Consider the following 13,969-nt stretch of genomic DNA (forward strand, 5'->3'; position numbering starts at 1 on the left):
CGAGTCATGTTTCTAACTTGGACCAATTTCATCATGATCCTAAAAAATGTGAAGAGTGAGATATACCACTATGTTTTAATTGTGTAGTGTTTATATATACCAGTACCATGCAGAGCACTCTAGCATTCCAGTCTCAGCAGGTGTAAGCATGCAAGCATTCATGAGGGGTCCTCTTGTAACCAGAGATCTGTTACTGAATTTGCTTCAACCTCAGTTCAGGATGGTATGTAGCACCCATACATGGGCACTTCAAGGATATAACTACCAGAGCTCATCCTTTGTGTTGCCTGTCAGCTACATTATCTCAACAGTGTACACGTGAAGCTCTACACTGATTTATGTGTTGAAACCCATTTTTGCCATTTGTCTTTTGTGTATGTAATTATGATTACCCATTATTAGCATTCCTATGAAGGTACATTCTCCTTTTACATTCTCACTGTTGAAGTGTTGAAGTACTACAAGTGCTAGAGTTCTCATATTGCAGTAGTTTATTGCTTTAAACTGCCCCAGACTACTTGGCATCAAAGAGTCTGTCAAGTTGTGCCTATTAGATTTTGTATTATTCCAATATGACCTGGTGAGGACAGTTTGAAAAGTTCCCTGCTGCATAGGAGTGTAGTATCAACCTGCTTTGATTGTACCAGATGCTAATCAGAGGTCACTGGGATCTTGCTTAAGGGATCAACCAAGCATTACTGCTCAGACAAGTGCTTCTCATATGCACTCAAAGCCTTGTTTAATTTTCTGTAAGTGGAATATAAAATATATTAACTTTCTGGAAAAACCTATGGTATGAAGTTGAGAGGTCAACCTATACAATGATACCACAAGTTTATAAATGAAATACCTATAGGTAGTAAGATATTAACAAAAGTATGCTGGTGGCTGTAAGTTTCACTTAGTCCAACGGATCAGCCACCTTGCCACTGTGGGGATGGCTAGATAATCCCCAAAGTTTTTAGGTATTTTCACTAACATAAACATGCATATTATATTTATATTACACCTACCTATCTTTGTAATATCTTTATAATATAAATGAATATGGTAACACATTTAATCAAGTCAGATCCGTTGGCGTTGGCATAATCTCCTGAGGTCCTTGAGATTATAATTCAGTGCTAGATCACCTGCCAACACTGAACGGCTCCCTGGAGCTATCCAGAGATAGTTCCAGGGAGCCGAAGGGACTTCCCACAGAGTAGGTTGTACTATACTTAAAATGGTAAAAATAATTTTACAACTACATTTTCACCTAATTTGATCATGTTTCATTATGTTGCAGCCATTTACATTCCACATTTCTTTATCCATCCTGAATAACAATATATATATTTTAACTATCCTCCTTGATTCTAAATAAAGCCACAATACTCTCCTCTCTCTTGCTAGTACAGTATTGTTGTGACAAATGTACATATTGGTCCCAAGACTTATGGATGAGCTACACTGGTCATCACTTTTCCTTGCCTTCACTCAACTTTTCCCTAATACTAACACGCATACAAAAGTAAGTTGTAATAATTAGTGTCACTAAATTGGTATTGTCCACGTAAAAAATCTAAACAACAAACATGTATCTTCACAACCAATACGAATGCATATTTTGCCTGAAGCCTCATTCTTCCAACTATTTTTATATGATCATTTAATACCACCAGAAATATTTCATGACACTTCCTACTAAAAGAGCATCAAACTGTTGATAGTGCTCTTCTGTAATAAATAATACAATTACAGTAATAGATATTACCTACCTAATATATATAAGATATAATATACCTGATATATTAATACATTAATGTATTAATAGTATCTTTCATAAGAGAAGCATAATTTCAATTATGCAAGATTCCTGAGGTCACCAATAATAGGAAATTTATATCAATTTTCAAAAGCAATTAAATTCTAATCCAAAAATTACTGCATGAAGAAAATGTTTCATTAAATATAGAATTTGTACTTACACATATGACTTTCTAATGATGCATACTACGACTCTATAATAAACATACTACTGCACGTAATTCCCACATTACGTAAAGTACTTACGGTTCAGTCAATTCAAATTTTTACAATACATTCAATATTCGCAAATAATCAAACAGCTCTATGGGACATTCTGAATAGTTACAAGTCACTATGATGCAGTCTGCAGGCAGGGAGACAGGCTGGAAGACAGACAGACGGAGACAGGCTGGAAGAAAGGCAGGGAGAAAGGCAGGGAGACAGGCTGGAAGACAGGCTGAAAGACAGGTAGGAAGAAAGGCAGGGAGACAGGCTGGAAGAAAGGCAGGAAGACAAGCTAGAAGGCAGGCAGGGAGGTTTTAGGTAGTGTTGTTGATGGGAACAAGACTAAACAAGCTCATTACAGTACTTTAATATAATAAATGTACATGCTTCTCCACATTAATGGGAATAAAATCAGCTCTACAAGATGAATCAGGAGAGCAAAAAAAAAAGTGTTTCCACACATAAAATATCAAAGCCTGTACATTGGATCTTAAAATAAATTATCAACTTGATTTTTTATTAACGTCTCAGTAATGGCTAGACATTTAAACACTTAACATTCAGTTGATGTTTTTTTAGTAGCAGCCAAAATATATCATAAATATTTCAATGACACTAAAAACATGTCATCTGATCTCAGAAGTTCCAACACTCACTCCCTTAAACACTGTTCTGCTTTTGTACTTTCATGACAAAACTCTTGAAATAAATAAACACACCTAACTAAAGCATCAGTAGACCAACCAGAGAACACCTTAGCCAGCCACAACACCACTGATAGAGGTTACTCAGTCTGCCAGTGTATAATTTGTCTTAGCTTTGAAAATTACCCGATGAAAAAAGTATGAAAGGTATAGTGTATTTATTTTCTTTTTAAAGCTATATATACACCAATGTGAACATATTTTCACTTTTTAGATGAAAAAATAAATGAAGAATGTTGAAATACTTAAACATTAGTTTATCTATTATACCTACTTTTGCATCTATACTCTAGGCCATTCATTTTGTGAACATTGACAAAACGTCAGGATAGGTCAAAAGTACTGTATCCAACATTACAAGAAGAAATGAGGAAAGCAGAGATGCACCCGTGGCATTCTGCCAGTGTACTGGCATGAATCTGGGAAATACTAAAGTACTGATACTACAGTACTGATATACAGAAGACAAGAAATTTAAATGATAAAATTATTCTGTGTGAATACTGTGTGAATGGATATTTGATTTTTCTGCATTAAAAAACCAGTGTTGAATGTAATTAAATGAATTACTGGATGAATATTAAATGTAATTACTGGACGAGCCCCAGTGGCTCCCTGTAGCTACAGTGCTGATATAGTGCTAACTACTAGGTGCCATCAGTCACGGAGTTCCTTTAGGCCTATCGGGGACCACGAGACAGACCCTAGTCCCCTCTAAAGAAGCACAGAGAGCAGTGCCACTATGATAAAATTGTCAGTGAATTTTAATCATGTCCACTACCACCGGAGAGGCACCCACAAAGTCAGCGAAACAAAAACAGACCACTGTTTATTAGAAGAAATAATCGCCTCTAAATCCCCAAAAAGAAGTCCCCAACAATGTAAGCAATAAAAATTCAGGAAACTAGCACAAGCTTGTTTGCCTCACCCCCCTCCCCCCTTTCCCACCATCTCATTTGGGGGAAGGAGGAACACAGACCGTGTCAGTCGGCTGCTCTACCCTCAGCTCGATGATGATGGTAAAAACCATCACCAACTCCCTGGAAGAGGGAGGGTGTCGGGCTCACCCAGAAAATTAATGGAAACTCAAGTTATGCCAAAATCCATACAGTATATATTAATTTATTTTAAAATACAGTACTTGCCACGTTCTCTGATAAAATAGTTTTCTTTAAATTTTGTCCCATTAAAGGAGGTAATTTAGCGAGCATCCATCATATCTTGCACTGGGAGAGCACCAGTAAACAATGGCAAAAGTATTCAAAATGAAAGCAAAAAAAAATTCTGAGCCTACCTGTATCATTAGTTTCACATATAGGTATTTCATTTTATGTAGACCTTACAGGCAATATTGCTTGGAGTCTTTAGTGCAATTTTGATGTCTACTTTACAATTATGAATAATGACTGATGATCATGTGGTTGGGAAGTGCTGTAATAATTGAAATTTAGATAAATAACATTGAGTTGCATTAGATACAGTTTACTAAAATAATCTACCTGTATTTCAAATAGAGGAGAAGAAATATAAATTGATATAAAATTTATGTTTATAGTAATTGTACCTGTAACTGTATAAGAAGGACTGATTTTACTTTTAAGAAATAATAATTAGAAAAAACTGAAGAGCGTTATTGGCAAAATTAAAATACACTGTAAGGAGATGGGAATATTTTTGGCTTCAGTTATCAATGGAATTAAAACAAGCTAGCTAAAAGCTGTTACAACAGTTCTATGTGAGGTGGAGGAGCTAGTAAGAGCTTGTCATAACTGTTACCATAGATATTTTATATCTATAACACGAGGACGCAATGTCACCTTAACTTGGTTAATGAAATTAAAATATTCGAGAGTTTGTGTATTTGAAAGCAAAAGAAATAGAGAAGCAGATGCTGAAATAATCTATGCACAGTGTACAGGAAAATGAGCTACAAGTGCTCTTCAAGCCTTCATGAATGAGCAGGCAGGTGTGAACTTTGCCTGGTACCTGCATGATGGAGAACATGTTCCATCTCTTCTGTAAGGATAGTAAGTGTAAGTAGCATCACAAAAGCCATCCCACTCGCAGGCTTATGGCCAGCCACTGAGGACCCTGGCCTTAAGACCCCTTTTTCCCATGAGGAATAAAGAAAATTAAATGATGTTGGCCTGTTAGAGCAATGTAACAGTCGCTAACAATCTCAAGCTCATAGCCATTTACCTACCCATCTGTTTAAATTTTTCAGACAGCCATGGTTTTCAACATAATGAAAAAGACTCGCATAATTGCACTGAATGCCCCCACCTAAAAACTGACATATATATATATACTGTATATTAATATTTCAGTAAACTTAAACAAACATATACTGTAGTGTGTAAGTAATTATCAAAAGAAGATACCAAGCTACTGTAGTGTGTGTGTGAAAGCTGAAAGTAAGAAAAAATAAATTTAGGGAGCACCTGTTTGAAATGGATGCCTCGGTAAGAGTCTGTGACTAGAGAGAGAAGCATTTTAGCTTCTTTATAGAACCACCCTGCTTGAAACAAGAAACAGGCTATGTGCACAGACCATATTTTGACTTTGAGAATAGAATTTGCTAACATCACATTATTTTAAATTCAATTAATTGTTTTACAAGGTGTATTTGTTGCTAATCCTACACTTTTCATCAAGCTGAAGGAAAAAGAAGAGGTAACTGACAGTAGCAAAACTGATTAAATAATGTTTAACAGCCAAATATGTTAAATACTGTAATATATGCACTAGCCCAACTACACTACTAACATTTTGCCATGAAATATCAAGATGTGATATACAGAAAACATACATCAAATACTGAAATATTATATATCAGTTGCATTCCACAAACAAAATTAAACAAAAATAAATAAAACACACTGTACATTCATCACATAATAATAACCAATTGTTTTGGCCAACAACACTAACGAATGAGAAGTAATGATCTGAGGAAATCTTTTGTCATACATGTAATTCAATAGTTGCATATTTTATCAGTTGTTGTTACTCTTTCCAGTTTCAATATTTTAATTTCAATATACAGTACTTGTATTGATGCATATGTACAAGTTTTAAATACAGCATGGCTAATATTCATACTACATTTTAATTCAGCTTTATCTAACCACACCACAGTATTTGATATTGATGCATTTAATATTATCTGTAAAGGTTAAATTTGTCACTTTATTTTGATATTTTGTACAATATCAATAAAAACCTTTACATGAAGAAAAGATATACCATATATAAATAATTGACAAATGAATCTATGAATTGGGCAGAGGAACCACCTCAAGATCCATTAGAAAAGCAGCACAGATTATATTTGACAACTTATCTTTAAACAGATGTATCTTCTCTCGTGTTATTAGAATTATGCACCAATTTTTCTCTGCTACCCCATCCACCTATTAGTGTGATTTGAGGTAGCTTGATATCCATGGCATCAAGCACAAGAGATGTTAACTCACTTTACATCATCAAATGATACACTATCTTTTACATTATATCAGGCTTCTTAATGTCAGTAAGTAATGTGCATGTGGTTGCTCACGTAAGTTAGGAAGTGACGAGCAATTTATATTTATACAGCAAAAATTTCATATACAGTACTATTTTAGGGCCTTCAATGCCTTTACTCGATTATATGGTTGCTATTGTGATCTTATGCCTGATCAATCAGTCTACCAACAATACTGTTTATATTGAGTAAATGACTAAAAAGTAAAATTTACAAGTCTGCTTCCCCATGCTCTTCAAATGCCTAACCAATCTAGCCTAATAGCCTTAAACTAACCTTCCTTAGCCAAATCAAACAATCTGTTCAAAAATAAGGCAAATAAAACAACCTAACCTAGCCAAGTCAAACCATACTAAAGTAAACCAAACCAAGTCTAACCTTACCTCACCTAACAGTGTGCATTAGTCCAATAAATAAAACAAGCACAAGTTTGGTAGGTTTCCCACATACAGACTCGTCACAATTTGTTCTGCCCTTCACGTATTCTTTATCTAATTAGCACACCTGGTAAATTGAATGAAGAGACCTATGTTTGAGGAAATGGATTCATACACTCTGAATACCTTTAGGTTAGAAAATGGCTGATTACCAAATTATTACAAAACATAACTTTTAAATGTAAATTATGAAATGGTTTTTAAGATAAGCCACTCATATAAATAATCAGGTCACATGCCAACCTGTTCTGTAATAAGCATGTGAGAGTTATGGCTGCATAAAAGGTAAAAGAAAACAATTATTAAACTAGGAGCCATGGACATCATTAAATTAAATTACAGTGGAACCTCTGTTTTCAAATGCCCCCATTTTCAATTTTTTTGGTTCTCGAGCTCAATTTCTTTGACAAATTCGACTCGGTGCTCGAGTTCGTTGATACACATAGGGGCCGACCGAGCATATGGCACGCTTCAGTTTACCAGCGTCTCCTGCCTAGTGACGACCACACTTGAATTCTTTGTGAAGAATTTCATTGTTTTTGTACTCTTTTGGTGTCTGAACATAAAAGTTCTTATTATATATCACGCCATGGGTCCCAAGAAAATCAATGGTAAAGTTCAACCAAAGAAAATAGTTGTGAGGATGACAATACGTAAAGGAAAAACAAGAGCTCATTCATAGTGAGAATGTGATGTCTCACTATAGACAAGTGTTAAAACATAGGGAAAACAAATGTATATAGGCAGATTCTTATTAAGACAAGCAAGCAGTGAGCCACAACCCGGTCCTAGTGGTATGCCTGCAAAACGTAAAGAGAGAGTACCCCAGAAATGTCATCATTGCTGTTATAATGGAAGGGGACTCTCCTTCCAAACACAAACACTTCTTCTCCTCCTCCCCCCCCCCTTCCTCACTAAAAGCAAGTCCTCAATAAAGGTAAAATATACTTGTACATACTGTAGTACAAAATATAAGGAATTGTATGTATTGTATAAAATGTATTTTAAAGTTATTATTTTTGGGGGTGTGGAACGGATTAATTCAATTTACATTATTTCTTATTGGAAAATTTGTTTCGGTTTTCGAACCGTCTCTGGGAACAGATTAAATTAAAAAATGGAGGTACCACTGTAATTTGTTTCCAAAGAGGTTTCCAAGTGTAAAACATTAACACATATTACCTCATAATGTACAATGAATATACAGTAATATTCATCACATATTATACAGTACAGTGTTTACAGCAAGTATCACCATTTATTGCAATGTTAAATCAGGAATATTAAAAATCTTGTGATAATTGACTGAAAGCATTATTAATACACCCAACACCCCTCAAAAATGGTAAGGCACCACAAGACTGGATCAACAAAGCTTTAAAGAAAACTAGCTAATGAACTGATGAAACCAGATCCTCTCCCCCACCAAAACAAAAAACATAAGAAATTACTTAAGTAAAGAGGAGAAAGTTATAGTGCATCTCATACAAGTGCTATCACACTTTGACACCATTTTATTGACCAGGAAAGATTTCCTCAGAGCATCTTCTCTCTCTGACCATTATTACACATGCACATTTAAATTTATTAAAACTAAAACAAGACAACTGCAGCCATGGAACAATTCTTACACTTACTTGGTCTCCAATGGCCAGCCCATGAGGACCGGAGCGGCCAGGGTTTTGCTCACCAAGCATGGGAAGGTGGTCACGGTACACAGTGCCACCCTTTGCATCATTTACTACTTTTAGATCAGCCTGGAATTGATATAATAGCATAATGCAATAATCAATGATATAAAATAACATACCTGAATTTAAAAAGGAACACAGCTTTAGAAAAATCTTCATTGCATCAATGCAAATTGCTATACAAATATGCAAAGATGTGTGTACATCTGTAATAGGCTTACTGTATATACAAAATCCCATAGATAGTAGTACATTTTGATAATTTTAACAGAACTGCAAAAAACAAATGTGCAAAGTAGAACAATAACATAAACCATCACAAACAAATCAAACTTTTCACATTTTACCTTTTAATACTCAAATAAGCACTGGGTACTGGATATGATAATATTCAATACCAAGACTACCATAATCTATGTAAATGTGACACTCCCAGAAAGCAATAACCTAATCAATAACAGCAACCAGATGATATATGCTATTTATCAACAATTCACTTTGACACCTTGTTCCCCCGTAAGCTATTTCAGCTATATTTCAGTATTTGATATGGAAGGAACACTTAAAATCATCTCCTGAAAAATTGTAAATGTTGCTTAGGTAATTGTACTGCTTATGTGAGGCAGCCAATTTATATACCCCAATCAAATGCTGACCACTTACCATTCCTTCAAAGCCAACCCTGTATAAGTTTTTGGCACCATTATCCCAGATGACATAAGCAGCTGATCTTGGTGAAGCTGCAGACCAATCCTGAATCTCAGAGACTTTACCTCTTCTACCATTTCCTCCGTCTTGGTCTTCCCATTGCCAATCGACTCCTCTCACTACTCTGGCACCGGGGAATATCCCACGGATGCCAATTTTTTTACTTTTGCGCCGTGGTTCAAGTAAGACTCTGAGGGGGTAACAAATTTGAGTAATCTACACCAACATACTCATACAACAACACAACATTATGTACAAATTAAGATACAAAAAGTAATACACACTTGTGGTGAAAGAAAAATACATCAACCTACAACAACAAAATTAAATATTTTTGCATTAACATTACAGTATTCAAAACTGATTGTATGTGCACTGTTATCACTAAGGTAACTATTATGCATTACAATAATTACAGTAACATTATTCATTTAAGAGGCTTAATATATACGTATAAACGCTAAATTTTCATTCCCAGGATATGAATCCAACCCAAGTGGTTATGAGGTTTTCAGAGGCATTACTGCTAAAGACTTACCTAAAATTAATGTATAAAGAGGTAATGCTAAGCTAACCCTTATCTACTGTGGGGTTGTCACCCAACACAAGTTTCAAATTATAAAGAAAGCTATACTGCATTTTAGAATAAATTGCTTCAACATATATAGTCACATCTTCAATTGTAGGTGAAAAAATGTTTAATGAAATTTTATGTAACTGTACCTTTCACACCCAATTGTGGTAATGCGATAAAAACGATGTCTAGGATTATGCTTGTCACTATGGTAACAGACAGAACAGAGGTCATAATTGTTACATTCTGCACATTTCCATCGTATTCCAAAAATGGGCTGTTGTCTACAAGTGTCGCACATTGTGCCTTCATGCTTCACTCCTGAAATCACAGAAAGACCTCATTTAAGCCAAAAGCTTATTAATAAGAGATGGGATTGATGGAAACATTCTTAATACAAGGCAGGACTAGTGAAGGCATTCATTTCTTGTACAAGATATAACTGACGGAAAACATTTTTTAACACAAGATAGGAGATATGGACATTTGAATACAAGGTAGGTTAATACATATTAAAATTGGTACAGACCATCAACTTTCTGTCAATACTGTATGCTCTTAAAAGCAAATAATGTATTATATTTAAATAAATATTTTTAATTTCAGCATAATAACTTATGGATTAGAGGTACAAAATACTACATTAACTGTAAAGTAGCAAATAAAAATGCTGATTAATCCAGAGGAATCTATCAGTTCTTTATCTAAATTTAAATACCCTGTATTTAAAGGCTCCTACTTTGTCATGCCAAAGTTCTCAGATAATTTTTGAGACTGTTGGTGGTCTAGGCCTTCTGGGATTGTTGGTGGTCTAGGCCTTAGTGCCGAGCTCTGCTTACATTTACATAAACAGTCTGTGCTTGGAATTTTAATCGAGCTCTTCCACTGCAACTCTCTACAGACGAATGTTTCACTTAAGGATTTAAAATAGCTTTGTTGTTTCATTTTTTATTTAGGCTGTGGTTATCCTCACTCTTCCCCATCACCGATGGTAGGGGTTGGGCGAGTGTACATACAGTACATGCTTCCTGCATCCAAGATGCTGCTTCAGGCTTTACTCTAGGGTTTGTTGATCTGTTTCTACTTGCTTCAGGATTATTTTCCCGTCATGTCTGCCAGTTTGAGCCTAATGGTACTCCCAATTAGTGTTGAACCTGATTCTTCTTTTTATGGTAGGTTTGTCTTTCCTTGAAAGCAATGGCGGGATTGGTTGTTTCTACTCGGGCAAGTTGCATATTATGTTTTTATTTCCTTTTGGGCATTTTCTCCTTGGAGCAGTCTCTGCGGCGAATTTGGTATGTGAGGGAAATAAAGCACTAAAATGTTCCTTTCTGAGCAGCTCCACTCTCATTTTTGTTTGGTCTTACAGTTCCTATTTCTTGTGCTTGCTGGTGTGGTGGGGCTTCAAGTGAGGGCTGGCTACTATTCCACAGACATTGCTTGAATTTTTTCTATGCACATTCCAAGGATTATAAATGGGCCCCTTGAACTCTTATTTGGCATTACACAAATACTGTAATTTGAAAGCTGTATTTCAATCTCTGCAGCCAAGTTTCAGGTGCAGTAGCACTTTTTTTTTTCCATCTATGGAACTCTAAGCTTTGTCAATTTTTATTTTGTTAATAAATTGTATGTAAAATTTATATAGTATACAGTATATATCTCTACTGAAAGAAATGAGAGGAGTCCTGAACAAAGAAAGACCCAGCTGTGTCCGGGAATAAGTTACAAGATGAACAACCCAGTGGATTTTTTTCCTATTTGGGAGTTTTGTACATACTGCTATGGCAGTGCGTCCACTCACAGGATGAGGGTGCTGCCCAATAAACTCACCCCTCGGGCCAAAACTAAAAATAGTCGGAAATAAATTTTGCAAAGAGGAGTACAGTCTAAACAAATTGTATTATATAAAGGCTTTGCTATGAGCAAAGATATGTATACCCCCAAAAGTCTACTGAATGACAATCATAATATAAAATAATTCATGCATAACCCATATGCTAGTTGCCAAGAATGTCATAATCATTTATTAATTCAAATTAAAAAATATTCCTTACCTGTTGGTGCAGAATCTAATACACGAAGGTCATAGGCACCAGCAGCAGCGATAGTTAGCGGCTGTTCCATTGTCCCAAACAACTACCACCTCCTCTGGAGATTCAAAATTTCTAACAGTTCCCACATGTCCTTCACCCCCATCCTGAATAAAAATATAAAAATTTTAATTACTGTATATCCAATCTGAAACACAATAAATGTGGTAAATAAAGGAACTTTAGAGTAAAATAGATTTTAAACAAATCTAAAATAGCTAATAACTAATTTAAGAAATACATTAGAAAATATTAATTACAAAATCTCTATGCAAATGATTTGTACATTTTTTTATAAAGAATTGAAGATTAAAAAGAAATTGCTACAGGACCAAATAAAATTACTAAGCAAACAAAAAACCAAATAATAATAATAATAATTCCTTGTGTCGGGGGACAGGAACCCAGAGTGTATACATACACTTTAAGCTTTTATTATGATCCCCCCCCACCCTCCCAGGTTGAATTAATGACCTCGTCCAGGATGCAACCCCACAGACAAGCTGACCTGACTCTTGAGTACCTGCATACGTCTAGATGAACAGATAAATTAGGTGAAAGGAAATGTGCCCAACCATTTCTGTCCCACCCGGGATTCAAATTTGGAATTCTCGATTGTGCGTCGAGAACGAACCCAACTGTATTACCGGGATCCTAGTGTAAATGCATGTGCATTGATTCTACTCACACAACTTGTTGCTGTTGGGAATGCTAGCTCTTACAAGATCTTTCATCTGAGTAATACATCTTATTTTAAAGTAGACGACACAAAGAAATATGGTAAAAAATACTTTACGTTTACACCTAAAATATTTTTTAAATAATAATGATTAAAGGCTCGAGAATCAAAACATTTATAATAATATATAAAGGGATCTGGAGAGGTGTATTGCAAGTATCTTTACTGCAGAGGATGCTTAATGCATTAATAATAATCTAACTAGAAGTTGAGTTTTTGTTTTTATTTTCATTGTCTGATTTTCCCTTTTTTGAGGTCATTTTGGCCAATGACTGACTATCCACATAACACAGTCCACTACACTGCAGCAACTACAGTCTACTAATTCCCAGGTTCCTATTTCCCGTCTAGGAAACCAAATTCAGAACAAATCGATCATGAGCCAACAGTGCTGTGTGATGTGGTTTCTAAATTTTGGTATTTGGATTTGCCTTATTAAGCATAACACAAGACATAAGGTAAGGCATCACAACATAAATAGTAACTAGGATGAGGGAGGCACCACACAGAGGAGGGAACTAGGATGAAGGAGGCACCAAACAGGAGAGAACTAGGATGAGGGAGGCATAACACAACACAGAAGGGAACTAGGGTGAGGGAGGTACCATCCAACACGGGAAGGAGCTAGGGTGAGGGAGGCACCACCCAACACAGAAGGGAACTAGGGTGAGGGAGGCACAACACAGAAGGGAACTAGGGTGAGGGAGGCACAACACAGGAGGGAACTAGGGTGAGGGAGGCACCACCCAACACATTAGGGAGGTAGGGGTGAGGGAGGCACAACACAACTGACAGAGCAGCTGGGACGAGAGGCTCCGCACACACACACACACCGCAGGAGATGCCTACCTGTTTCCCCCACTTCCAGTCTGGTCCTCTGATGACTCTAGCCCCGACGCCCTCCATCATGTATCTAGTGTTCCTCCCAGTGCTGGCCCCTGCTGCCTCCATAACCGAGGGCCACCAGGCAGGGGAGGGAGGAGGCTAAAAACACGTGCGCCCTCCCCAGAATGAACTTTTCACAGCCTGATGTTTATGTTCACTGCATTTGAGGAGGAAATAAATATTTACATTTTATCCTCATGGATAATTTCTGGTTTGTATCATCTCCCGTTGTTGCATATATGTATATTTACGGATAATTTGGAGATCATTTTTGAAGTAAAAGATTAGTTTTCGCTATATATAAAATGTTGAGCTGTTGTGAATGCTATCCCTCTGAAGGCAATGTCTGAAGATAGAATTCATTCAACAAATTGGTAAGTGTAAGTGTGGAAGGTTCATGTTAGCCAAGTGAATTGTCGGATTGAGTCCCTGAGCCCATTTTGTGCCTCTGTGCCTTTTGTGCCTATGTTTTGTGCCTTTCCACTACCATTCACAGGATGGGGTGTATAATAAATGAACTAAACTAACTTAAACCGCTAGCAGTACTGTACTAATATCATTTATATATATGACAGACGATCATTGGTGCGGTGGTC

General features: G+C 36.1%; 1 protein-coding gene across 1 annotated transcript in view; it reads right to left on the bottom strand.

The window, feature by feature from the left end:
* The window catches only part of LOC123765179 (mind bomb 1), a 526,176-nt gene extending 512,648 nt beyond the window's left edge, over positions 1–13,528 (bottom strand). The window contains 6 exon segments of the mRNA XM_069333479.1: positions 8,321–8,440; positions 9,038–9,272; positions 9,806–9,977; positions 11,714–11,756; positions 11,758–11,856; positions 13,338–13,528. Of these exon segments, the coding sequence (XP_069189580.1) occupies positions 8,321–8,440; positions 9,038–9,272; positions 9,806–9,977; positions 11,714–11,756; positions 11,758–11,856; positions 13,338–13,439 (771 nt within the window). The 5' untranslated portion in view covers positions 13,440–13,528.
* Between the last annotated feature and the right edge of the window lie 441 nt (positions 13,529–13,969).

Source organism: Procambarus clarkii, chromosome 29 (genome assembly GCF_040958095.1).
Source record: "Procambarus clarkii isolate CNS0578487 chromosome 29, FALCON_Pclarkii_2.0, whole genome shotgun sequence".
NCBI lineage: Eukaryota > Metazoa > Arthropoda > Malacostraca > Decapoda > Cambaridae > Procambarus > Procambarus clarkii.